Source organism: Sorex araneus, chromosome 1 (genome assembly GCF_027595985.1).
Source record: "Sorex araneus isolate mSorAra2 chromosome 1, mSorAra2.pri, whole genome shotgun sequence".
Classification (NCBI taxonomy): domain Eukaryota; kingdom Metazoa; phylum Chordata; class Mammalia; order Eulipotyphla; family Soricidae; genus Sorex; species Sorex araneus.
The window spans coordinates 177,528,236-177,555,938 of record NC_073302.1 but is presented as its reverse complement, the minus strand read 5'-3'; the positions used below and the strand labels follow the sequence as shown (position 1 = coordinate 177,555,938).

General features: G+C 43.4%; 1 protein-coding gene across 1 annotated transcript in view; it reads left to right on the top strand.

Annotated features, from left to right (window-relative positions):
* MAN2A1 (mannosidase alpha class 2A member 1) overlaps positions 1 to 27,703 on the top strand; it is a 197,661-nt gene that overhangs the window by 57,163 nt on the left and 112,795 nt on the right. Inside the window, exon 5 of the mRNA XM_055144979.1 lies at positions 20,205 to 20,332. Within this exon, the coding sequence (XP_055000954.1) occupies positions 20,205 to 20,332 (128 nt within the window). The remainder of the gene's footprint in view (positions 1 to 20,204; positions 20,333 to 27,703) is intronic.

Genomic DNA, 27,703 nt, shown 5'->3' with positions numbered 1-27,703 from the left:
AATATCTTAAGGTCTCATAGTAAACTTAAAAATGTTATTATCTTCAGGATTTTTTTTTTTTTTAGATTTTCTTTGTAACATAATACTGTGGGGCTGGAGTGATAGCACAGCAGTAGGGGGTTCACCTTACATGTGGCCGACCCGGGTTCGGATCCGGGTTCGATTCCTCCACCCCTCTCGGAGAATCTAGCAAGCTACTGAGAGTATCTTGCCCCCATGGCAGAGCCTGGCAAGCTACCCATGGTGTATTTGATATGCCAAAAACAGTAACAACAAGTCTAAAAAGGGAGATGTTACTGGTGCCCGCTCAAGCAAATCAATGAGCAACGGGATGACAGTGATACAGTGATAATACTGTGATCAGTGCCAGTGAACTTATACTAGTCCTTGAAAAAGAAGGTCATTATAGCTCACAGCAGCATTTCTCAGCCAGGCCCAGATGCCCTGGGGACGCTGCTGGTGTATTCTGTGGGGGCCCCAGGTGAAAGTCTCATAAATGCACGGGGCCAGGAGACTGGGGTCACCTGGAAGGATGAAGCAGTGGGGGCGCAGGAAGGAAACACGAGGGCCATGTAGGAGGCCATTGGAACAAGGTTGAGAAACACTGGCTCTGGTGCTCTGTCACTTCAGTTTTTTTAGTGACCAAATCTGCTGTACTGCAGCATACATTTGCAAGCCTCATCATGTTACACAAAATCAAAAACAGTTCAGGCGAAATACAAGTTTGGGTTCAGAGGCTACACATTTGTGTGTTATGGCACTAAATGCTTGCTAGAGATGGGAAGAATAAAGAGATTAGTACTGTTTTACACATGTGGAAAGGTTCTGAGATACATGGATGTTTTATTAATTATGTCCATTTGCTTTATGAGAAATTTTAAATTTTCTAAAATTTGCTCATGTAGGTGGGCTTTGGAAATTGAGTTGTGCTGAGCATACATTGTGACTGGCAGATGTGACTGTGTGAGGTGTAGCTCCTCAGGCATGGTCCTGTGTGTGATGTGTGAAATGTGTTGTGTGTCTCTGAATGTGAGCACAGGGGTGGGTATCTTGTGTATTCCTGTGTGGTTGGATTTAGCAGAGTGAGTTTTTTACTTTCATCTACTGTCTCAGTATGCTGTTTCACATAACCACAGCAAACTTTGCTCCTGTTCATAGGCAATCATTTGGAACTAATTATTATTATTATTTTTTATGGCAGAACTTACCTAATTTTTGTTACTGTTTTTCAGTAGCATCTTTGTATTTTAGGTGTTTTTTGCTTAATTCAGTAAAAGTTCTGTGCCTTATCTTTGCTTGCATTCTCATTTCTTCCTCAAATACTTCTTGAACATGTGCTATGGTTCAGGCCTACAAGGTTCTGTGCTAGGTATATCTTTCTCTTGATTGTAAATTTTATATTCATTATTGGAAGAATAACTAATATCCTGTGGTAGTTCAAAAGGGCCCTGAACCAGGCTCCTGGATGAATCCTGGCAGTCCTCATCTCGTGTGTGGCTTTGAGCAAGTTACTGAACCTCTCTGTGCCTCATTTTCTACTACTTTTAGCAAGTATGGATTTTGACTTTTATTGAAATTACATAAATATGGTTCTTAACCCAATGCTGGGCTCATTTTGATAAACAGCAACTTTTGTTATTTCATTTTAAATTTGCTTCTAATTTTTTTAAAGTTAAGGTTCCCCTCCAGAGGTCCTGAGTCCAGGGGGTGCTGGGGCTCCTTGGGCTGTTCTGATAGTGCTCAGGGCCTGCATGTACCTGGAGGCGCTCAGGGCATACTCCTGGCTCTGTGCTCAGGGAGCCATATGTGGTGCTGGGGATGGAACCTGGCCCTGCCGGATGCGGGCAAACACCCTCCGCGCTGTTCTCAACTGCTGGCCCTCCTGGAGCGTGGCCGGCTCTTTGCCCCTCCTTGCTGTGTGCTCGGAGAGGGGAACCTTGGGCATCTACACCCGCCACCTGACTGAAGTGCTGAAGCCCTCATCAACACCAGGGGTGACCGCAGGCTTGTATGGGGGCGCTTTCTCCAGCAGCCAGGGCCGGGCTGCCGAGTGATGGGGCCTGGGGGTTGGGTCCAGGGTGAGCCCAGCCCCCCAGGTGAGGATTGCCAGCGGCTCTCAGTCTGCTCTGTTGACTCTCTGGTCTGTGCTGAGCTCGCTGTGGGCTGCCAGGACTCTCCTCCCTGGCATTCCTGAGCGCGGCGGTCCCCTGAGCCAGGCTGTTCCCTGAGCGAGGCCATCCCCTGAGCCATGCTGTCCCCTGAGCAGGCCGTTCCCTGAGCCAGGTGGTCCCCTGAGCCAGGTGGTCCCCTGAGCCAGGTGGTCCCCTGAGCCGGGCTGTCTCCTGAGCCGGGCTGTCCCCTGAGCCGGGCTGTCCCCTGAGCGAGGCTGTCCCCTGCGCCAGGCCATCTCCTGAGCGAGGCTGTCCCCTGAGTTGGTTCTGGGCGCAGCCATCCCCTGAGCCAGGCCATCCCCTGAGTGAGGCCGTCCCCTGAGCGAGGCTGTCCCCTGAGCCAGGCCATCCCCTGAGTGAGGCCGTCCCCTGAGCCGAGCGGTCCCCTGAGCGTGGCTGTCCATTGCGAGGCGTGCGAGGGCCCCTCCCGCGTTGCGTCGCAGTGGCGGCCTCTCACAGTCTGCTGACCTTTTTACTTGGTTGGATCTTAGGAAGTTGCTGACATCTGATGTACAGAAATGCCTGTTTCTGACACTCAACCATTGGGTGAACTAAGGCTTGGAGGGTATTGGATGGGGGCTGGGGGGACTGCAAATTAGAATTTAGTGCTCCAACACTGTCAAATTTTCAAACGCTCACTAAATTTCTTTTGAGAACTCTGGCACTGGGAAGTATTCTGAAACAGTAGTGTGGTCCTTATTGATATCGTTTTGCTTGAGAAAAAAGTTATTTTATGAGCACATTAAGGGAATTGGATTTTGATTCTGATAAAGCACTACTAAAGTCCCCTCTTGCTGTCACCATTCCCATTTATTCATTTGCTCCCCTTTTCTGTATGCTACAGTAATAGAATTTTCTTCCTACTTAAAAAAATAACATTTGAGTATGCGTCACTTAAATGCATGTTTGGGGGGGATATTAAATAAATGTGTAGGTTTGATTCCATTAGTTGAAATTCTGAGCTTGTACCGAGTAGCATTATTGATAGAAACTTTTTCTTCTAATGGAATACTTACACAGAGGCTTGTTTTTCCTCTTTTGAAGACGAGCCTATGGATTAAATGCCTGTCCCTAAATTTGCAAGCTAGCTATTGCCGAGCCAAACCTGTTAATTCCAGCAGAGTTCCATGTAAGCTGTTATTGTCCCTGAAGAATATCAATTGATTGAGGGAACTTAGCAGAAACATAACTCAAATGATCCCCATAATCTATTCTAGCAGTGGCCTGTTTGATTCTTCCCCCATGTCAGCCGCATTCAGCTCTGTAAGCTTTTGTAAATGAAAATCTAGTTAACTAAAGGGAGATCCATGCAAACAGCATCTAGCTTTTTAATTTTTTTGTGATTCAAAGTAGTTGAATCAATTATAGTCATGGTGCCTACTTGTAGCACATATCCAGGGGATTTAAAAGAAACTGCCTTCTGTTAAATAATCAGCGCATTTTCTGTCAACGCTTGTTATATTTTGAAAATGACTGGTATGTTAACTTTCTTTTTTCTTTTTAGTTCTCATGCTTGAATATTTCTTGGCTAAATGCAGCTAAATACTGCATGTGTTTATAATGCATCAGAATATAAGCCTTTATTCAGGCAGCTGAGACATTAGCCTTCACATTTCCTCTGATTGCTGTCTAGAACATCACACCACATATTCATTCGTCCTCTTTGGGCTCTGAGACACTGAACCTGCTCTAACGCTGCATCTGCTCCACTCACTGAGACTAGTGCCATGTAGACCTAGAGTGGTCCTGATCACATGCAGGTCCATTGGAAAGTACTGACCCTAGGGTCTTGAGATGATCTTGGTGTGAAGGAAAAGCACCACCTGTATGGTGGGGAAAGGGTCCCTCAGTTAGTAGACATGTTCCTGGGTTTCGTTAATTGCAAGTAATGAATATTTCTACCATTGTCTTATATTCCACCATCCATATTTATTTTATTTTTGTTTTCTTGGTTGCACTTTGCAAGTGCTCGTGGCTTACTCCTTGCTCTCTGCTTCTCTGTCTCTCCTGGCCGTGCTTAGAGGACCATAAGGGATGCCAGAAATAGATTCTGGTTTGGTCACATGCAAGGCAAAGCCCCTACCTGCTGTACTATTGCTCCGACCTCCCCAGTATTTATTTATTTTTTATTTAGTTTTTGTTTGGCTTTTTGGGCCACACCGGTGATGCTCAGGGGTTACTCCTGGCTCTGCACTCAGGAATTACTCCTGGAAGTGCTTACGGGACCATATGGGATGCTGGGGATTGAACCAGGTCTGCCACATGCAAGGCGAATACCCTACCCGCTGTACTACCACTTTGTCCCCCTCTACACTTAGTTTTAAATGAACCTTCTACTCATTTCTCTTCATGGTTTCTTTTTTTTAGCTGAGATCAGAAATGTTTGTGGTTTTTTCCTGTTTTTTCTTTAAAAACTTTTTATTATAACACAATGATTTGCCAAGTCATTCACAATTATAGTAGTTTCAGGCTTTCAATGTTCCAACACCGATCCAACCAGTGTGCCCAATTTTCCACCCACCACCCCAGCCTGCCCCCTTGCAGGCACACAAAAAAATTTAATATTGTTACAAATGCAGCAGAATATGAATTATCAAAATTTAGATCCATATACGTCAATTTGTGACCATCGTTCTATCTCCTGAGACGTTACTAAAGTTCCGTCTGAGACTCCCGAGCTGGCTGGTGCTGGGTGGGCTTCTGTGTGCTAGTTCAGGCTCCCTGAGCTGGGTGGGCTTCTGTGCGGCCTCCACGTCAGATCCGCTGTGCGCTGTCGTCACACTGAGCTGATGGTGCTGTGAGGGTGCAGCCAGGCCATCGGGAGCTGTAGAGCTGGAAGATTTCGTGCCTGGGCAGCGCGGTGAGGGTCAGTGGTGGAGCTGGCCATTTCCCTGCCGGAGGGTGCCAGTGCAGCTGATGCAGCTGCGCCTCCAGCTAGGCAGGGGGATCTGCCGTCCCCTTCGCTATCATATGGCGGGTTATCTTGGGGATCTACGAACCTGTTTTTGTTTATTTATATAGAGAAACTGTGAGTGTTCCTAGACCCCCGGTCAGCCCCTAGGTCATCGTAGTATGACAGCTCTGATGCAGCCATTGATGGGAACACTTCCAGCGCCTTGTCCCTGCCCTGTTGTGAGCACATCAAGATCCAGTCATACAGTGCTTAGGAGTCACCAGTCCCTTTCTGTTATTGGGACCTGAGGCAGAGTCTCAGAGAAGACAGCTTGGGCGCAGGGCCGTCACGGGTGGAGATACTCGGGTCTAGCCCTTGCCCGCCGTGGTCTTCCCTCCTGCCGCCTGCGGCCTGCTGGCGCCTCCTTGCCTGGGCAGCTGAGTGCTTCGGGCCCTACCCTCCTCTCTGGGCAGGGGCAGTTCTCTCTGCGCCTTCTCTCCACCCTGAGCTCCGGACACCGAGGCCTCTCCTGGTGCTGTGTCTCGGGGCTGCTCTCCAAGAAATACTGTTTATACTGCATGGGAATTTGCCTGGGGAAAGCAGGGCTGTTGCTCCAAGGTGGACTTTGTGCTGAGTTTGAGGTGCTTGGTTTGGTCCCGCACCACATCGTATACACATACAGAGACACACGAAGAACTATGGAAATAATTTGCCTAATTAGCAAGCTTAGAATGTTTTTCCTACTCATCTTTTAAGAACTCAGCTAAACTATGACCTCATTTCCAAAGCCTGTCCTTGTTGATGCTTCATCATTTGTGCAGCATACTTCCTGGGCTGGACCTGGGGTGCAGGGGTGAGTGGGCTGAGCGGGCAAGACTCGTCAGTAATGGCAGTATCCCAGCAAAGCGTTTCCTCCCACGATGCAGGAAGGGGGCTTTGGAAGTCTTCCCAGACCAGGTGCTGTTCAAGCTGAAACCTGCAAGATGATTAGAACGAGGCAGTTGAGAAGTGGTCGGCAGAGGATGGCAAGAAATTTCAGGTGAGGAGCAGAGTTACGGAAGAGGATTAGCAAGTGTGTGGCATGCTCATACGCCTGAAAGAAGTGAGTCAGCAGGAGTGTGTGCTTGCCAGAGCATGGGTCTGTTGGTGACCAGCAGCTGGCGATGTAAGCTCCCACAGTAGGTCGTCTCAAAGCCCTCAGTGTGCCTGCGGTTCAGAATGACGGAGCACAGAGTGTTGGTGAGATGACAGCAGGTGGGCTTTCATCTACTGCCAGGGGGATGCAGAATGGGACAGAGACTTGAAGTGCCACCAAGGACTTCCGGAGCTCAGGAGCTTCAGAAAGGCAGCTGCTCAAGAGAAACAGAAACTTGTTCACAGCAACCCGATGGATATTTTACAATATTTTTTTCATAATTCACACTAGAGACAAACTATCAACTATGTGGTAGTGTGTTTAGACAGTGGAATACAATTCAGCAATGAAAACTAATTCCTAAAATATATAATCATGTTTTTAAAGCTCACACAGGTTAAATAAATTAAAGAAAAAACACCTTAACAGATTGACAGAAAAGTATAAATACTGTATGCTTCCATTTTATGAAGTTTAATGGTCACTAGTCTGTTGTGATAAAAATCACAGCATCAAAATGTCTGTCTTTTTTTCCCCCTTTTTTTTTGAGGGCTGAGTGAGAGTTCGGGGTAACTCTAGAGTTATTTCTGTTTCATTCCATAGACATACTCCACATCTCATTTGGATCATACTTAAGGGATCTAAATGTTAGCCTTAAACTACATATATAATGTATTGCTATATTCTAATTAAAATATACTGTAGAAAGTACAGTTAATTATTAACGGAACAATAGATGTGTAATCACGGAAAGGCATTCATTGTTTAGTGTAAAGTAAAATACCTTGATTAAAAACTTTACTTACCATGTCCCTTAGGCATTCATAGCATGATATCAAGAGTGCCTATCAACATTTTTAAATTATTTTTTGTCATATTTCCTGGTTTACTTTGAAAATTTTGGAGAAATGAGATGTATAGATACTATATGAAGAAATATTTAAAATATGTTGTTTATTGTAGCTTCTGCAACTTATTGAATCAAATCATCTAAAACAAGAACTGTTTTTCAGGGGTCTCCCCAGCAGTGCTTAGGCCTGGGCCACCCTGACAGCACACCGCTAGGCCCGGAAGGAACTCAGATCTCTGGTACTGCCTCAGCCCCCCGGCCCAGAGCAGCCTTCTTCAGTGAGATTGCATGACTATTTTAAGCTATGGTTTTACTAGTTTTTAGTGCTTAAGAGAAGGCAGGGTATAGTATGCATAGTGTAGAAAAGTTTCCATTTATTATCTTTCTGTTTTTTTTCCCTATGAACTAGCATATCTGTGTTTTCTAAGAGAGATTCACTGTCATCCCGTTGCTCATCGATTTGTTTGAGCGGGCACTGGTAATGTCTCTCATTGAGAGACTTATTGTTACTGTTTTTGGCATATCCAATACGCATGGGTAGCTTGCCAGGCTCTGCCATGTGGGCTCGATACTCTCCGTAGCTTGCTGGGCTCTCCAAGACGGGCGGAAGAATCGAACTCGGGTCTGCCGCGTGATTAAGAACCTTACCATACAAAGATCACACAGTGGGATGTCAGGTCCGAGCTGTCCCTTTGTCCTTTACAGGAGGGCCACCAGACCCAGATTCTGTCCCATACCTACAGAGGTGGCTGTGTGTACACCTGGGGTACATACAAAAGATACCATGCTGTGGAAATTGTCCTCTTTGGTTTTTGCATAAAAAGCAAAACAAAACCATTTAAGACCTTTAGCATTGTGGTAACTATCTTCCAAACATGAAACCTTAAAGAGACATCCACCTGTTCCCTAGACACCCATTATCCACTTAGAACCACAGCCAAGGCATGTAGACCAGCCAGCCGCCCACCACCCAAGTGCCAGAGGACATGGGATGCTGCACGGCATCTACATGTGTTATATGTACAAGGCAAGACGGCATCCAGAGTCGCCACTTGCAGCAGCAGCAGCAGCAGTGGGACTAGAAGGCATCACAAGGAAAGGAATGATCTCTCGGCTAAGAGCTAACACAAGGTGGGGCATGTCTGAGAGCACTGTTCAGTGGGTTAATACCCCACATGGTGCTGTGAGAGTTACCTCCGGGCATCTCAGAGCTTTTTTGTCATTCCAAACTAAACCTCTGGCCCCATAAACATTAACTGTAATCTTTTTCACTCCAGCCTAAATTGGACTGCTCTGAGTTTTGGTTTTTTGGCTTCCCAGTTTTTACAGAGGTGTACTAGGATTTTCAGTACTGTTAATGATGGTTTTATGCATACATCATTCCACCACCACCTGTGTCTCACCCCCTGTGTCCCAGGGGCCCCTCCCCGCATCCCTGCCAGTGCTCGAGTGCGCACACATACATGTACATACACACACACATACAGACATGTGATCATGTGATCTTAGTTCTCTAAACTCCCCAGTTTTGATGCCTTTGCTTGTTGTTTCTTGACTATGTTTCTTTATATTCTGTATATAAGAGATCTTTTAATTGTGGTGGTGATGAACACTACACACACTGATAAATAAAGCTCATAATCATCATCATCCTGTTGATCAGTCGAATTTCTCGAGCAGTCTCAGTAATGTCTTCATTCATCCTAGCCCTGAGATTTTAGAAGCCTATCTTTACTCGTCCTTCCCAACGATGCTGCATTGGAGGCTCTTTCAGGATCAGGAGAATGAGACTCAGCTTGTTACTGGTTTTGGCATATTAATACACCATGGGGACCTTGCGAGGCTCTTCCATGTGGGCAGAAAACTCCCTGTAGTTTGCCAGGTTCTCCACTTCCGGGAGCTTGCTTTTAAAAGTCTCTGGATGCTGGCCGTGGATGGCCGTGGATAAATAAAGCTAACATATAGAATTCCTTAAAATTATAAATCAATGTTAAATTGATAAATTTTTATTAAAAACATTTTTACAGATGCATGGATTTAAAAGGTTAATAGTATAACCCTATATTAATACATTTTGAAATTTACATGAAATAGATATGTGTGTATATCACATATATACAATCAGTGAGAGTAAAAATAGAATTAAAATATTAAGGAAGCTCTAAATAGTTCTCTAAAAGGATTTAAGTATGTTTTACACTAGAAAGGTAATACTGTTTTTTCTTTTTTCCTTTCGACTTTTGGGTCAGGATCACACCTCATGGTGCTCAGGACTTAAATCTGGCTCTGTGCTCAGGGATTACTCCTTGCAGTTTTAGGGGAGCCACCTGGGGTGCTGGGGACTGAACCCACACTGGCCGCCTCCAAGGCAAGCATCCTGCCTGTTGTACAGTCTCTCTGGCCCTAGTAATGCTGGCTTTATGTTAGAAAATATTACAGATAATGCTTAAGTTTGACCATTAATAAGCAAAGGAAAAATGTCTGTAGATATAGAAAGTAATCACGTGAATAAACATTGGAAGAACATTCAAAGTCAATGAAACATTAATTCATTATTAGAAAGTATAAAATCCCTTGGAAGCAAGGAATAAATAGATTTTTTTTTTTTAATCTGTAGAAACATTTGCCCACGAGCAAATGCCGTAAATGGGGAAGTGTGAAAATATTTTTCTTGTCTTTTAAAGAAGTTCCTTTAATGTTTCTTGCAAATTGATTTAAGGGATATGAACTGCCCACACTGTTGCGTGTCCCTGAAGCTCCGCATTGTTCCTTCAGATCTGAATGACAGTCTAGCCGGAGAGTGGGTTCTTGGGGAGGGCTCACTTCGTTGGGTTCTCAGGATGTGTGCTTTGCTCTTTACTGTACCATGTCAAATTCTCCTGACTTGAAGAATCGTGTATGATATGCTCTGAATCTCATGGCAGCTCCTGTATATGTAGATTCTCCCTCCCCTTTTCTCTTTTGGCCACACCTCGAAGTGGCCAGACGTAACTCCTGGCCTGTGCTGGCCTGTGCTCAGGAGTCACTCCTGGTGGCTTGGAGGACCAGATGGGCTCTGGAGATGGAGCCTGTAAAGCAAGAGGCTCCCAGCTGTCCGATTGCCCTGGCCCCTGTAAATACCTTTTTCTGGTCTTTCTGATTTCAATATTTTTTTTCTTAGCCTTGACTTTTGTCATTCTAATTACAATGTGTTTTTATTTCGATTTTTTTATTTTTTATTTTTTTTATTTGGATCTGTTTTGACTGGGACTCTTGGGGTCTCCTGGATCTGGGTCCATGTGGTTCAGTTAAGTAGTGATTCTTCATCAAATTCAGCTCCTGTCAAAATCTCTTGGACTCGTCACCCCTGGCTCCCGGGTACGCTGTTCTGTCCTTTTCCTGCCTGTTTCCAGCTTTTGCTCTCTGCTAGGGGTCCCTTGCATCTCAGTCTGGAACTCACTGATTTTACCCCCAGCTTATTTATTTGTCTCTGAGGCTTTTATTGTGCTTTCAGCTTCAGTAGTTTTCAGTTCTGACAAGTGACTGGAGTTTTCTAATTTCCGCCCTCATACTGTCCTGTCCTTTACTACCCGTGCCGCTGTCCCCTTGCGCTCTCTTTACTCGTCACATGCTGGCGGTGGGCGAGTGCCTTTGCTGCCTCCTTCACTCCTGGGCAAGGTGGTCTTCTGCTGGGGAACCCCTTGTGTCAGCTGGGCTCTGGGCTGCGGCTTTGTTCTTTGACCTGGTGGGAGGTCTCTGAGGGGTTAGGCCCTGCTTTGCTCTTCTCCATCGTCCCATCCTCCCCAGGGACAGGAGGCTTAGGTGTGCAGCTTGAGTGTGCTGCATGCTGTTGTGTGGCCCCATAGGCAGGAGCCACGGGCAGGGCACAGGAGGGAGCCAGCAGGGCTCAGGGCTACAGGTCAGCAGCAGAGGACGGGGGGGGGGGGGGGGGGGGGGGGGGGGGATGGCCTGCAGACACTGTAGGGGCAGGGTGAGGGGAGGGCTGCAGACACAGTAGGGATGGGTTGTGGGGAGGGCCTGCAGACACAGTAGGGGTGGGGTGGGGAGGGCCTGGAGGCACTGTAGAGGTGGGGTGAGGGGAGGGCCTGCAGACACAGTAGGGGGTTGGCTCCCATGGAGAATGCCTGTGGAGATGCAGGGAGCAGGAGGGATGGGAGGCATTCTGCTTCTGTTCCCAAACAGCCCTAGGGTCTCAGATGGGAGATTGAGTGACCTGAGGGCCTCTCTTTTTTTTCTTTTTTGAAAATATTTTATTTTATTTTATTTTATTTTTAAATTAATTTATTTTTTAATTAGTGAGTCACAGTGAGGGTACAGTTACAGATTTATACATTTTCATGTTCATGTTTCCCTCATACAAAGTTAGAGAACTCATCCCTTCACCAGTGCCCATTCTCCACCACAAATAAACCCAGCATCCCTCCCACCCCCCAACCCCATCTCCCCCCACCCCACCCTGCCACTATGGCAGGGTATTCCCTTTTGTTCTCTCTCTCTCTCTAATTAGGTGTTGTGGTTTGCAATAAAGGTGTTGAGTGGCTATTGTGTTCAGTCTCTAGTCTACATTCAGCACCCTTCCCCCTCATGGTCTCCAACTACATTTTACTTGGAAATCTCTTCTCTGTCTGAGTTGCCCTCTCCCTAGAATGTGAGGCCAGCTTCCAAGTCATGGAGTCAGCCTCCTGGTACTTATTTCTACTGTTCTTGGGTGTCAGTTTCCTACTCTGTTATTCTATATTCCACAGATGAGTGCAATCTTTCTATGTCTGTCTCTCTCTTTCTGACTCATTTCATTTAGCATGATACTTTCCATGTTGATATGCAAAGTCGATATGCAACTTATATGCAAAGTTCATGACCTCATTCTTTCTAACAGCTGCATAGTATTCCATTGTATAGATGTACCAAAATTTCTTCAACCAGTCATCTGTTCTCGGGCACTCGGGTTTTGTCCAGATTCTGACTATTGTAAATATTGCTGCGATGAACATATAAGTGCAGATGTCCTTTTGACTATTCCCAGCAGTGGTAGTGCTGGGCCAAATGGGAGCTCAATTTCTAATTTTTTGAGAATTGTCCATATTGTTTTCCAAAAGGGCTGAACCAGTCGGCATTCCCACCAGCAGTGTAGAAGGGTCCCTTTCTCCCCACATCCTCTCCAACACTGGTTGCTTTTGTTCTTTTGGATGTGTGCTAGTCTCTGTGGTGTGAGGTGGTATCTCATGGTTGTTTTGATCTGCATCTCCCTGATGAGGAGTGATGTAGAGCACTTTTTCATGTGCCTTTTGGCCATTCATATCTCTTCCTTGGGAAAGTTTCTGTTCCTTTCTTTGCCCCATTTTCTGATAGGGTTGGATGTATTCTTCTTGTAGAGTTCAACCAGTGCTTTATATACCCTCGATATCAACCCTTTATCTGATGGGTATTGGGTCAATATCCTTTCTTATTCTATAGATTGTCTTTGTATTCTGGTCACTGTATCTTTTGTGGTGCAGAAGCTTTTTAGTTTAATGTAGTCCCATTTGTTTATCTCTGTTTCCACTTGGTTGGCCAGTTGCATGTCATCTTTGAAGATACCTTTATCTTCAATATCGTGGAGGGCTTTGCTGACCTTGTCTTCAATGAACCTTATGGTTTGTGGTCTGATGTTGAGGTCTTTAATCCATTTTGATTTGACTTTTGTGCATGGTGTCAGGTCAAGGTCTAAGCCCATTTTTTTGCATGTAGCCGTCCAGTTGTGCCAGCACCATTTGTTAAAGAGGCTTGCCTTGCTCCACTTTACATCTCTTGCTCCCTTATCAAAGATTAGATGATCATACTTTTGGGGTTGTGTGTAAGGGTATTCCACCCTATTCCATTGGTCTGTGGCTCTGCCTTTGTTCCAGTACCATGCTGTTTTAATTGTTACCACTTTGTAGTAAAGTTTGAGGTTGGGGAGGGTGATGCTTCCCATCGTCTTTTTCCCAAGAATTGTTTTAGCTATCGGTGGGCGTTTGTTGTTCCATATGAATTTTAGGATTGCTTGATCCGTTTCTTTGAAGAATGTCATGGTTATCCTTCTAGGGATCGCGTTGAATCTGTATAATGCTTTGGGGAATATTGCCATTTTGACAATATTGATTCTCCCTATCCATGAGCAGGGGATATGTTTCCATTTCCTCATGTCCTCATTTATTTCATGGAGTAGCATTATATAGTTTTCTTTGTAGAGGTCTTTTACTTCCTTGGTTAAGCTGATTCTGAGGTACTTGATTTTCTGGGGCAGGACTGTGAATGAGATTGCTTTTTTTCATGTCCCTTTTCTCTGCCTCATTGTTTGTGTATAGGAAGGCCGTGGATTTTTGGGTATTGATTTTGTAGCCTGCAACTTTACTGTATAAGTCTATTGTTTCTAAGAGTTTCTTAGTAGAGGCTTTAGGCTTCTCTAGATATAGTATCATATCGTCTGCAAATAGTGAGAGTTTGATTTCTTCCTTTCCTATCTGGGTGCCCTTAATCTCTTTTTCTTGTCTAACAGCTACCGCAAGTACTTCCAGTACGATATTGAAGAGAAGTGGTGAGAGTGGGCATCTTTGTCTTGTGCCTGATCTTAGAGGAAAGGCTGAGGGTGTCTCTTGGACACAGAATTTTTGTTTGCTTTTCTGCCCTTGGGTTCATGCATGGGGCAGCATGTGCAGGACTTCCTTTTTAAAGCATTCCAGTGCATGATCAGGCCACTTTCGTTTCTTCATTTCCGGGGGCATTGAGGTGTCCTTCTTTTTAATTAGTCTCATGTTATATTATTTTATGCTCCACAAATGAGTGCAGGCCTTCTATGTCTGTCCCTCTCTCTCTGACTCATTTCAGTTAGCATGATACTCTCCTTGTCCATCCACTTCTAAGGAAATTTCTCAACTTCATCTTTTCTTACAGCTGCATAATATTCCATTGTGTAGATGTACCAAAGTTTCTTTAACCAGTCGTCTGTTCTTGGGCACTCCGGTTGTTTCCAGATTCTGGCTTTTGTGAATAGTGCTGCCATGAACATACAGGTGCAGATGTTATTTCTACTGTGCTATTTTTGCACCTTCAGGATATATTCCCAGAATTGATACTGCTGGGTCATATGGAAGCTCAATTTCTAGTTTTTGAAGAAATATCCATAGTGCTTTAAAAAAAATGCTGGAGCAGTCTGCATTCCCACCAATAGTGAAAGAGCTTGCCTTTCTCCCCACATGCACTCAGCACTGATTGTTCTTGTTTTTTTTTTTTTTTATGTGTGCCAGTCTCTGTGGTGTGAGATAATATCTCATTGTTATTTTGATTTGCGACTTCCTGATCATTAACCATGTGGAACATCTTTTCAAGTACCTTTTGCCCATTTGTATTTCTCTTTTGAGGAAGCTTCTATTCATTTCTTCTCCCATTTTTTGATGGGGTTGGAGGTTTTTTTCCTGTACAGTTCCACTAGTGTCTTGTATATCCTGGATATTAAGCCCTTATTAGAAGGGTATTGGGTAAATATTCTTTCCTATTCTGTGGGCTCTCTCTGTATTTAGTACACTGTTTCTTTTGAGGTACAGAAGCTTCTTAGTTTAATATAGTTCCATTTGTTTATGTTTGTTTCAATTTGCTTGGTCAGTGGTGCTTCATCCTTAAAGATGTTTTTAGCTTTAGTGTCATGGAGCGTTCTGCCTATATTTTCTTTCCTGTGCTGTATGGATTCAGGTCTTTTATTGAGATCTTTAATCTGACCTTTGTGCCTGGCACAAAACAGAGGTCAGAGTTCATTTTTTTGCTGGTGGCTTTCCAGTTTTCCCAGCACCACTTGTTGAAGAGGCTTTTCTTGCTCTGCTTCACATTTCTTGCTCCTTTATCGAAGATTAACTGATCATATATTTGGGAGTCTGTGACAGAGTATTCAATCTGTTCCAGACAATAAATTCTTAAGGGTGAATTCTCCATCTTGGGCAAAATGAGTTGTGATACATAGGTTTAATTTTGATCCCTTATTTTCTTAAGCTTTTAATACCAAATTCCCTGGCAGTAAAGTATGAGAAGCATTCAAGTAATGTTTTCAAGAGCAGTTGCAAGTCAAATAATTTTCAAAAGTGAAGCAGTGGTGTTGTGAAATTTGAAGGTTAGTGCCTCGTTTCCAGTCTTCTAGAGTGACTACATGGTGTTTTTGCTTTTGTCTCAAGTTTTGTTTACTTGGAAATAGGAAAAATGTGTGTGCCCAAAGTTTACCAGAGTCATTGTCTGGAAAAACTACCCAATAGGCGTAGTAGGGGGTGTATTTAGGATTTTGTTTTCTCCTCTGACAGAGAAATCACTCAGTTGTTGCTTGTGGAACACTGAGTGATTGGAAATTCGTGGGCACTCCTGTATTCTAAATTTTCTAAATTGGAAGTAGACAGTTTTCGTTTTCTTAGTTATAGGTACTTCTTACTTTTTGCTTTGTAAAAAAATTCAGTTTCAGATATAAAACATAATTTTCCATAATTAATTTTTTATCATATTTCTAATAATGGAGATTTAAAATATGATACTTTATATTTTTGTTTGTTTTGTATCTTTTGGTCACACCCATCTGTGCCAGGGTTTATTCCTAGTCATTCCGGGGAGTCGTCTGAGATGTCAGGGGTGAACTCCACGTCAGCTGTGTGCTAGGCAAATGCCCTACCCACTTTACTCTTTCTTTGGCCCCCACGATCCTTCTCTGTAGTTTATGAAGAATTTCTTTCTAGTTATATGTAACTTTTTCTAAGAATTCTTGCGGTGTTTTTTATAATCATTTCCATACATTTTAGTGCTCCTCACTGAATCATCATAGTTTTGCAGTCAGGCTTTTTTTTTTAACCCTTTTTCTTTCTCATTCATCAGACACACACTACTTCAGTGTGTCTTGTTTATGTTTTAGAATATGTGGATATATGTGGTGAATTTGTGCAGTTGTGTGTTTTCTGACTTCTTGGATGGGATTTGGGATGGGGTGGCAGGGGGAGGGTTTTCTCCAGCAGCAGGGTGAAAATCTATTTCTGTCTCTTTGCAAAGATATTTGACCACACTTGACATTTTTGTGAATGTCCTTAGGCTTGCTATTATTTAGTGTCATATGTATGAGGAAAATTACTTTAATATTTTTGTTTGGGGGGCTTGGGGGCCACAGCTGGCTTTAGGAGCCACATGGTGCTGGGGATTGAGCGAGGGCCTCCTCAGCAGCGGCCTGCAGCTGGGTAACGCCGTTACCCCCGTGCCATCTCCCTGGCCCTTTAGCTTAAAATTGGCATCAAACCAAAGCTTTCTGTTCAGTTGTGTATTTATCTCTCACATTACGAGGTAGCAGACAGCTCGTTGAGTAGCTGTTCCCACCGGCCAGGCCTGCTGAATCTCACTGAGCTCTCTGACTCTCCTTCAGTCACGTGCTCCTTCTGCTGGTGGGGGAAACCGTGCTAAGAGGGCCTGTGCCTTCCGTTCTTCCTCCCTCGTCTTACGACATCACTCACGCCGGTGGTGGTGGACTCCTGTCATTCTGTCACAAACCTGCTTTTTCTGTCGTTCTCTGTTTTCCATGAGATTATTTGGCCTCCTTATGAGCGTGTTTTAAATCACTCTGCTTGAAGCTTAAAGCAACAAAAGCAAAGGGGGCAGTTTCTTTCCTGCTAATTTGTTAGCTATTTTAATAACATCCCACATGAAAAGAATATTTCTTAATTTTATACTTTGACCCACCAATATGTCTGTTTATGGGGAATGTTACTTATGATAGAGTCAATTATAAAATCAACTTTTTCCTCCAAGAGAAAGTGCAGATTGCTTCTTGTTACAGAATGTTTCACACTGTAATCGCAGATTTGTTCTTTTCATCTTTACCTCAGCATTTCTCCCCCTTCGTCTGTGCCTCTTCTGTTTTCCTTCTGCTGGGGACGTAACCTTTCATTGTTTTCAGCGTACTTCTTCCCCATTTCTTCTTGGTTTTAGTCCCCTAAAAGTGAGGTGGGTTTTTTTGTTTGTTTTGTTTTATTTTTTAGTTGGCTCATTCTTCCAAACTTATTTTCCTTGTTCCTTCTGGAGGTCTCACTGTCATGTCTAACAGCCCTGTCCAGGTTTTTATTATTTATGCCAGTGGGAGGACAGATTTCCAGATGATCTTTCAGCAGGTATGTACAGAGACAGAGCCAGAGAGTGGACACCATCCAATGATCAGAAACCTGTGGACTTGACTCAGAACGCAGTCTACCAAATAGGGGGGCATGGGTGGGTGAGGAGTGGGAAAGAACGAGACTGACTCATGCAACGTAAGGACAGGGGTGGAGGGCCTTTGGCATTTTGGGTGGTAGGTGTAACTTTGTGGGTGCAATAACTTTGTGTACCCTATACATTAATGTCAACGTGACGTACTTCAAATACAACAAAAAGAACAATACATACCCATCATTGCAAAGTAATCCACCTTTTCCACTCACCTCTCTTGTCTTTGCGTTGGTGCCACCACACCTGAAATTCAGATTCCCCGTCACAGGTGACTACATCTTGCTTCTGTGTCTAACCATTTCCTAAATCTTCTGATGGTGTTACATGAAGTGTCTTGCTCCTCTTCTGGAATATTCAGAATCCTATTTTAACTGACCCTTTGCATATGTCTCTGTGTGAGCTGCGTGCATCCGCTAGAATCGGTGTTAATGCTTCTTTGAAATGGACAGCCCGGTCCACTCCTTCCTAGCTCCTCAGGTTCAGATTGGTACCTGTCTGAGCGGGCAGAGTCAGTGCAGGGTGGAGCTGTGGAGCTTCATGCCCGGTGGTTGGGTGTTAGGAGGAAGAGAGGGGGTGTCTGAAGGAACATAGTAATTCTGCTGCTGCTAAGTACTGTTGGAGGTTACTGTAGTGGTGCAGTGGGTGATTCACATCAGAAACTCAAGCAGACTTGGAGGGTCTGAGACGTGAGGGAACCTGGGATCAGCCAGCGTGGTAGGAGAGGAGAGAAGAAAATAAGGGGGTAAGAAAGTTTGAAGAACACGGTAATGAATAAGAGACTTTCATGCATTTCTCCAAATTAGTAGTCAGGATAGACTTTAAAGTAACTCTGGGTATGGATGCAGTCTCAGAAACACATCACAGTAGCAATTCAGCCACCCTGGGGAGAGGGAATAGATAATTGATTTTTTGTAGTTGTTGTTTAGTTGACATTTTTTTGGAACTCATTTATTCCAGTGGAACAGGATTTATATTAACAGAACTGAAAAAGGAAGAAATTCTATCATTTGGGGTGGATTTTTTTTTCTTTTTTTTCCTGTCTATGCTTCAGAATTTGTAATTGGTTTGCTTTTCTCTGCTCAAGAAGAGCAAAGCTTTTATTTTGACAACTTTATTTCTGAAATTTCCCCTAAAATCACCTTATTATGATACTAAAATACAGAGACGAAATTTCTCTACTTGATGTTCAGGGGTTGAATCCCAAATCCCTCCTGACATCTGAATTTACAAAGAGATGGTCATGAGATCTAGGGGTGGGTTTGGTTTATGACTCCAGAGAAACTTTTTCTTTGAAATTGAGTCATGGTGAGATACATAGTTACAAAGTTGTTCATGATTGGTTTTGAGCACCTATCCCTTCACCAGTGTACATTTCCCTCCACCAATGTCCCCAGTAACCCTCCAGCCTCCCAGCCTGCCTCTGTGGCAGACTCTCTCTCTCTCTCTCTCTCTCTCTCTCTCTCTCTCTCTCTCTCTCTCTCTCTCTCTTCTCTCCTCTCTCTCACACTCTCTCCCATCCTCCCTCCCTCATTTTGGGCATTATGGTTTGCAATACAGATCCTGAGAGGCTGCCATGTTTGGTCCTTTGCTCTGTTTCAGCACGCATCTCCCACCCTGAGGATCCCTTCCACCCATCAGTGTCATACTGGTCCCCTTCAGGGAAACTTCTTGTAGGTCTTTAGCTTACCCAGACCCAGAACTGGGCTTGTGGTTATCCGTCATGGTACTTTGGTAAAGGTGAACCCAGTGGACAGATAATGTTCATGCTAAAGCTCTTCATGCAATAATGAGAGAAACTAGATAACATATTTTAACTGAGTCTGGAATGCTTTCATTTTTTCTTGTGGGGGGGGGCTTTTTGGGTAACACTCAGCGATGCACAGGGTCACTTCTGGCTCTGCACTCAGGAATTACCCCTGGCGGTGCTCAGGGGACCATATGGGATGCTGGGAATAGAACCCGGGTTGGCCCGGTGGAAGGCAAACGCCCTACCCACTGTGCTATCACTCCAGCCCCTGGAATGGTATTTTATAACATACTCTGTAATCTCAAAGTCCTGTGATATATACAGACTTTAGATTTGTTATTATTACTGTTATATAGTTGCATGATTAACTTAGCAGTGTCAGGACGGAAATAAATCAGGTTTTTTAAATTATAGATATGTTTAAAAATATACTTAAAATGACTGCCTTAACAACAGACACTTAGCAGACATGTTAGTGCGTGTTGTGGCAGGGCTCCTGCTGGCTTTTCCACTGGACTCCTCTGCACCCGAGAAATTCAACCCCGATGAGCCCTAGCAGAGCCTCTTGTGTTTATTATGCATTTGATTTTGGACTAAGCATTTTTCATTGTGTGTTAGGAACCTCTAATGTTGCCAAAAATTTTGTGACTACCACGTTTAGTTACACAACCCTACACAATAAGACTCAGAAAAAATAAACTCATTCCTGGCTGATAACATGAAGAATCACTGGGGTTTCATAGAAGATTATCCCCACGTGATATGAGAAATTCAGTTTGAGTGTCCGGAGGTCACCTTCCACTTTGCTAAGGGACTTTCAGCTCCAGGGCCCCGGAGGGAAAGTCTATTCACTGGTTTAAAAAGCTCTTTTGGAGGTGCTGGAGAGAGAGTCTGAGGATAAGGGCTTGGAGGTGACCAACCCCAGTGTGATCCCTGGCAGCTTGTCTGGTCTCCCCCTGCCGGGGGGCGCCACTCCTGAGCACCAGAGCCGGGGCAGCCTCTTACGTATTGTCTGGGATGGTTCCAAATGAAAATAAAAGCATGTTTTTTAAAAATGTGTATAATAAATGTGAGTTATACTTAAAGGCTGTGTCTAGTGTTTCTGATGTTTCACTGTTTAATTTATCTGAAGTTTTTCTATGTATGTTAATGTAAACTCATTGCTTCTTTCCTAGTTTACTAGCAAATGGCCAGTTTGAAATTGTGACAGGTGGCTGGGTTATGTCTGATGAAGCCACTGCACATTATTTTGCCATAATTGATCAGCTTATTGAAGGACATCAGTGGCTGGAAAAAAATCTTGGTATGTATCAATATCTTTCTCCTTCACTTGAGCTATTTTGTACAATTGATTTTTGAATTATTTTCCTAATACTGATAGTTGTTGAATAATTTATCATCCATTAATTTATGATTTTATTTGATTGTTGAACTCATTTCTATAGATCTAACTTGGTCACCTTTACTTTTTTTTTCTTGTTTATTTTTTAAATTTTATTGTTAGTTTTATAATACTTTTTAAAAAAATATTTCTCTGGGAATTTCATATTCAGTTAAGATTCTTGGTTGCCATCAGGGAGATTTATTCAAATTAAGGGAAAAAAAAGAGCAAAGCTAAAGTAGGGTGGAGAGATGGGTATTAGCATTTCCCTTGATAAATTCTAGGATAAGGCAGCTTCAGGTTCATTTGGGTCCAGCGGACTTGGATTCTGTTGTCCAGGCACTGGCTCCTTTTTCATTTTCCATGGATGCTCTCTTTTCCTCATGACTGCTAATAAGACAGACCTGGCCAGCTCAGAGTTTCTTTGGTCTGACGGCAGCCAGAGGAGTTGTGCTTTGCACCTGCCCCCATTGCCCTGCTTGACTCAGATTCTCTTTTCTGGAGGCAGTTACGGAGGCCAGAGATGGGGAAAGCAATCTGGATTGCAGGGAGGGTCAGTTTGGTGGAATAGCTGTGGGGAAAGGTTGCCTGGAGGGCAGGGTCAGCTGCAGCCACTGCATGCCTGGATCCTCCTCTATCAGGCTGGTGCTGTGCTGATAAAGTCAGGAGCATACTTATCTTAGAGACCTGGACTGGTCACTGGGGACTTTGTGATGTTTGTGCTTGCAGCCTGTGACATGGCATGTGAGTCTTCTCAAACATTTCTAATCTCTCAGTACAGCTATATAATTTTCTGTGTGGTAAGTTTACATTATATTCATTGATATTTTTCTGGATATCATTTAAAGAATATTTTTTTCTGTAAGTGTAAAATCCTCTCGCACCCATTAGTTCTTATGTTTTGCAATAGTTTTGAACAAAGAAAAGACTCTTAAAGAGTGCCCAATAACAGTTACTGACATTCTGCCCTTAAAGACCTTCTCCGTGTTGTTATTATTATGAGGGTGAGGCACAGCTGTGTGCTCCTGCAGGAAAGAGAGAGCGCGGCAGGTCTGAGGCTGTCCTTAGAAAGAGCTCACTTGGGGCCGGAGCGATAGCACAGCGGGTAGGGCGTTTGCCTTGCACGCGGCCGACCCGGGTTCGATCCCCGGCATCCCACATGGTCCCCCAAGTACTGCCAGGAGTAGTTCCTGAGTGCAAAGCCAGGAGTAACCCCTGAGCATCGCTGGGTGTGACCCAAAAAGCAAAAAAAAAAAAAAAAGAAAGAGCTCACTTGCTGGATTCCCTAGATGCTGGAGGAGCCCCCTGTTTAAATGGTTCGGAAAGACAGTACAATTGATCCTACATACTTACTTCCTCCTGGGAATCAGGAATCTTGTTATGTACTAGGCAGAAGGTAGAGGACCAGCTCCTAATCTAAGCCCTGGACATTGAGTCACCAGTCAGTGCCGGGTTCCACATCGGGAGGACTCTGAGAAGCTTGTGTTCCCATTTCCCTGGCTCTTGTTGCCTCAGACCCTGTACTGCACTCATTCTAGCCTGAAGTGTGACTATATGCCAAGTCCTGCAAGTCATCTTAACAAATCATTACCAGTTGGGGGCCGTGAAGAACCCCAGCTCAGAATCACGTTTTTACAGGATTCTAAGCCAAGAGTACTCCCTTCCTAAGTCTCAGTTGTTATGGAGTTTTTTTTTTATGTTTAGCTTTTATTTACATAATTTACATGCAGTGCAACATATAAATCTAAACTGTAGAGTTCAAGTTTTGACAAATGTATAAACCCGCTTTACTAACACTTTCATCACCTCAGAGAGTTCTCCCCACCCCCTAACACTCCCTCTGTGACCAACTGCTCTGATTTCCATCACTGTTGATTGGTTATGTTATAACTTGTTTTTAGGAACTGAACTCTGTTGAATGTGGCTTCTTTTGCTCACCATAATTTTCTCCTGACTTCCTTACAGTCTTTAAATTCTTCTTTTAAAAGTGTGGATTCATGGGGACCAAAGAGATAGCATGGCAGGGAGGGCATTTGCCTTGTAGTGGCTGACCTAGGTTTGATCCCTGGCATCCCATATGGTTTCCCTGAGCACCGCCAGGAGTAATTCCTGAGTGCAGAACCTGGAGTAACCCCTGAGCATCGCCAAGTGTGACCCACAAGGCAAAAAAAGAACTCAAAAAGAACTCAGTAATTTTCTCTCTCTCTCTCTCTCTCTCTGCTATATTCAGAGTTATGAGACTTTTTTCACAATCTCTTTGTAGAATGCTTTTGTTTTTTGTCATCTTCTACAATAACCTTGTTCCCACTGATAGGCCCTTACTTTCTAGAAGCTTCTTATTAGCCCTAGGCACTGACAACTGCCAATCTACTTTTTGCATTTATGTATTTAACTGCTTATGCTAATGTCCATTGTAAAAAACTATGATGCCTAAGGGTCTGTGCTCCCATGCTCTCCAGATGGCTCTGTCTCACCACCCTCATTCAGTGCTCTCCAGCCATCCTGTATGGGCTGGATTGGGACGGCCATTGGCGCAAGAACAGGCGGAGGGAGAACTAGGACCAGGGTGGTTGCTGATTAGTTACCATTTACTCAGTCTTCTGCCTCTCATCTCAAGCACTCTTCCTAGCTCCTCATTCTTCCATCCCCACTCTCTGGATTCTCTTCCTCACTAATCTCTCCCCCTGTCTGTTTCCACCTTGCCCTCTAGGCTATACATGGTCTCATAGCAAAATCAACATAAGAAAGCCCTTCCTGAGGCCACCAGGTTCAAAGGAAACACCACCTAAGGGCATTCCAAAGTCCTTCCTAACTGCCAGCAGGCAAAATACCACTTAAGGTGTTTTTCTCCTTTCCTCAGTCCAAATACTCAATCAACATCTTAATACTAGTTATTTTTGTATGGACACAGTAAAAGATATATTGGGGCTTGCAGGGAAGCTCTCCTGGAAACATCTTGCCACAGACTCAGACTACAGCGCTCAGGCCAGATTAATCATTCCTAACCCTAGAAGGGTCCGAATCTAGTTATTACTTTTTGGATCATGACGGCGCTTTGGCCAGGCCCATCTCGATGCCAGGGTAGCACATAACTCACCGCTTGCCTTGTGTCCCTCCCTCATCAGGACCCTGCTTTTGGGGGTGCTAGGAAGTAAGGGCAGCTGAGGCTTAGGTTGAGAGAACAGATGCCCAGGAGGAAAATCATGTAGAGTCAAATGACTTCCAAGTAGCATTTGCTAGTCTTCCTGTGCCCATACAAAAGGACATGGCTCTGAATAAACTATGCAAAGGACTCAAGGAGAAGAGAAAATCAATATTTACAAGTCAACAGAACACTAAGAAAGAAGTTACAAATAAACACAGAGGAATGGGAGCACTGTGATGGGAGTAACCCAGTAAACCTAAACTATCTGAGGCTATGTTATCCTACAGTCCATAGTAAGCATCCCTGGAGTCAATACCATGTTTTTTTGTGACTTTCACTTACTGAGCTATTCAGATTCTTCCATATTGTAGGACTTTTCAGTGTTTCTTTTTATGACTGAGTAATAGTCTTTCATATGAACTATCCTGAGTTTATCCATTAAGTTGGTAAATGTTTAGATTGTTCACTCTTTTTACCTTAATTATTGTAAGTAATGCTTCTTACACCTGTATGTAATTTTTTATTTTAGCATATGTTTTTCTTATCTCTGGGTGAGATTTCTAGGGTTCAAGTAACCTTTTTCTTTTTAGCATGTCAAGGAACCATTTAATTGCTTTTTGGAAACATCCCATTTTTCACTTCCCCCACTACCAATTGATAGTTATTGTTGCCTACAGTTTTCTTTAAACCAACTGTCTTCACTATGGCCTAGATTTGTGTTTTCCTAAAGGCAAAAGATGTTGTATATTATATCATATGTGTATTGGCTATTTGTGTATCTTCTTTGGGAAAAAATGTTTACTCATATCACTTGCTTCCTTTTCAGATAGGCTCTTTGTGTTTTCATACCTGTAGAAATTGCTTCCGTATGTTCTTGATTCAAATTCCTTGACACACTGTTTTGCAAGTGTTTTTTTTTTTTCATTTTTATTAGTTATCTTTTCTGTTTTCTGATGATACTTTTTTAATGCGTAAATATCTTAGTTACGGTTCATTTTATTCATTTTTTTTCACTTGTGCTTTTAATGTCATTACTAAGAAATTATAGTCTAACCCAAGGTCATGTATATTTACCATTGTGTTTGGGTTTTTGTGTGTGTGTGTGTAATTTTATGATTTTAGCTATTAGATTTAGATGACAGATGAACACATAAGAAAATGAAATTTGGGGGGCTTGGAGACAGTATATGTTCCTCACCCAGGTTCAGTTCCTGTCCCCCTGTGTTCCTCCAGCACTGCACAGTGCAGCTCTGAGCCCCCTGCAGTGGGGGTGATTGGGCATCCCCAGCAGTCCAGGGTCTGAGCAGCACTTCGGCCTTGGGCCCTGCATTGGTTCCCTGGCTCAGGTACAGAGAAAAGTCCCCTGGGATCTGCTGGAGGACTCCTGTGGGAGACCAAGACAAACAAAGAATGTCCGCCTGCTTTCCTCCCTCCCTCTCTCCCTTCACTACCTACTCCTGTTCTTTTGCTCAGGCTCACTCTGGCAGTGCTCAGGGTACCGTACATAGTGTTGGGAATCAAAGTGGGATCAGCCACATGTAAAGCAAAACTCGTATTTCCTGTGCAAGCTCCCAGACTCCATACGATGTTTCTTTGTGTAGTCTTGACTGCATTTTGTATATTAGATTTGTGTTTTCATTTTTGTTATCAAAATAGTCTAGTACAGCATGATTCTTTGGTTTCTGGGTTTGGGGGTTTGTTTTTAGGGGGCAGGCGGGTGTTTGGGTCTCAGTCAGGTGTGCTCAGGCTTACTCTGGCTCTGTGCTTAGGGGGTAACCCTGCAGTCCTGGGGGGACTACGTACATTGCTTGGTATTGAACAAGGGTCAGCACAAAGGCAAGTGCCTTACCCCTATACTATCTTTCCAGCCTAACATGCTGTTTGAAGACTTTATAATTAATCATGGGATGCTATCGACTTTATTACACAAATTTGACTTACCAACTTTTAATTTGGATTTGTTTGATTTGGGGACCAGACTCATTGGTGCTTCAGGTTTATGCCTGGTTTATGCTCTGGGATCATTCTTGATGGACTTGGGGAATCATATGGGATGCTGGGGATTGAGCCCCGGTTGCCTGTGTGCAAGGCAAGTGTCCTACCCTCTGTGCTATTTCTCTAGATATCCTCTGTACTATTTCTTTAGCTCATTGACTGTTTTAACATTTGATGTTTTATAACTGTTTTTTGTCCAAACTAATTTTTAATCCTAATTTAAAAAATTTCATATTAAATATGCTTGGAATAGCCCAATTTTATTAATATTATTCAAGACTAATTTTTAGGTATAGTAGGCTCTTAAAAATTGAATGGTGTGTTCATTCTATTTTTGATTTTTTTTTTTTTTTTGCTTTTTGGGTTATACTTGGCAATGCTTGGGTGTTACTCCTGACTCTGCACTCAGCAATTATTCCTGGTGGTGCTCAGGGGACCATATGGCATGCTGGGAAATGAACCTGGGTCAGCTGCATGCAAGGCAAACGCCCTACCTGCTGTCCTCCCACTGTCTCTTTATGTAGCACATATAAATGAGATCATTCAGGATCTGTCTGTTTCCTTCTGATTTGTTTTGCTCCTTATGACCCTTTCCAGTTTTATTTATATAGGAGATGTCAGAGTCTCATCCTCCTTCAAGTGAGGAGCGTTCCAGTGTTTGTATGTGTCTGTCGTTATCCTGTCTCTTTTCTCCATTCATGGATGTTGGGTTGTTCTGGATCTTGGCTGTTGTAGACAGTACTGCAATGAACAATGGTGTGCATAGTGTCTTTCTGAATTATTGTGTGCTTTGTATAGATACTTTGGAATGCTCCGACTGGATCATGTGGTAGTTCTGTTTTCAGTTTTTGAGAAATTTACATGTCTTTTATAGATGCTGAACCAGTTTTTATTCCCCCCAGCAGTGAATGAAGGTTTCTTTTCCCTGCACTCCCTACCAGCACTCACTGGTGTTAGCCTTTGTAATATTGACCACTCTCATGGTATGAGCAGTGACTTCACTGCTGTTTTCATTTGCTGTTCTCTGATAATCAGTACATATCAGTTCTCTTTTTTAGATGCCTGTTGATCATCTGTATTTCTTCTTTGGAGAACTGTCTGTTCATCACTGATTCAGTTTTATGGTGAAATTGGTGATTTTTTTTGTGTGTGTTTAGTTTTGTGAGTTATTAGCATATTCCTATATCTTGGTTATTATCTTTGTCAGATATATGGTATATGGATATTTTTGTCCTATTCAGTTGGTATGCTTAATTACATTACTCTTGTATTAAAGGCACAAAATCTTTCCCATGATCTTTCTTGGTTATCTTGGATATCATTCCCTTTTTTATGACATTTTGGATTTTTCTTTTTCTCTTTTCCTTACATCCTTTCATCATTTAATGTTTGTTTTGTTTTTCCCATACCAAAGAAATCCCAGTGATTCCTCTCTGCTTTCTCTGGGTGTCATTTTTTTAAAAAACTATATCAGAAGTTTATTAAAATGTTTACAAGTTTTCTTTATGACATTACCTCCTTGAAGAGTTTCTTTTATTTTAGTGCAGATTCATATTGCTTTTATAATGGAATAAAAATCCTTAGTGATGCAGGGCTGGAGCTGGAGCCCAGCAGTGGGATCTTTGCCTCACACCACCGGGTGTGGCCCCAGACAAGTTAGTGATGTTAAAGTAATTGGCATTTCTGCAGTATTTGATGCTGATTTGGGCTCTTCTTTTTTTTTGGGGGGGGGGGTTCTTTTTTTAAAAACTTCCCTGTTTATTTTATAATGGGTATAATTTCAAATTTTCTTGTGGCTGGATAGGTAGAATAGGGACTAAGGCCTGAGGTTTGCATATGGCTGTCTGTGGTTTGACCCCAGCCCCCCAGGCATCTGTTGGTGCTGCCCTGGTGGCCTCTGAGCATAGCAGGATGGCCCAGGGAGCCCTTGGCACTGCATGCCTGGTCCTAGTACTGACCTGCCGTCTGCTGTCCAGGAATTGCCAGAAGGGCCTCCAGGGCCTCCTGTGCACCACTCGAGAAGCCCCCACCTCCATTCTCCTCTCCATCCCCATCCCCCAAGAAAATTTAGACTTAGACAAGTCTCTTACTGGGATGTTCTGGAATCTCACACCCAGAGTCACATGTTGTATTTAGACTGTTTCTAGTGTTCT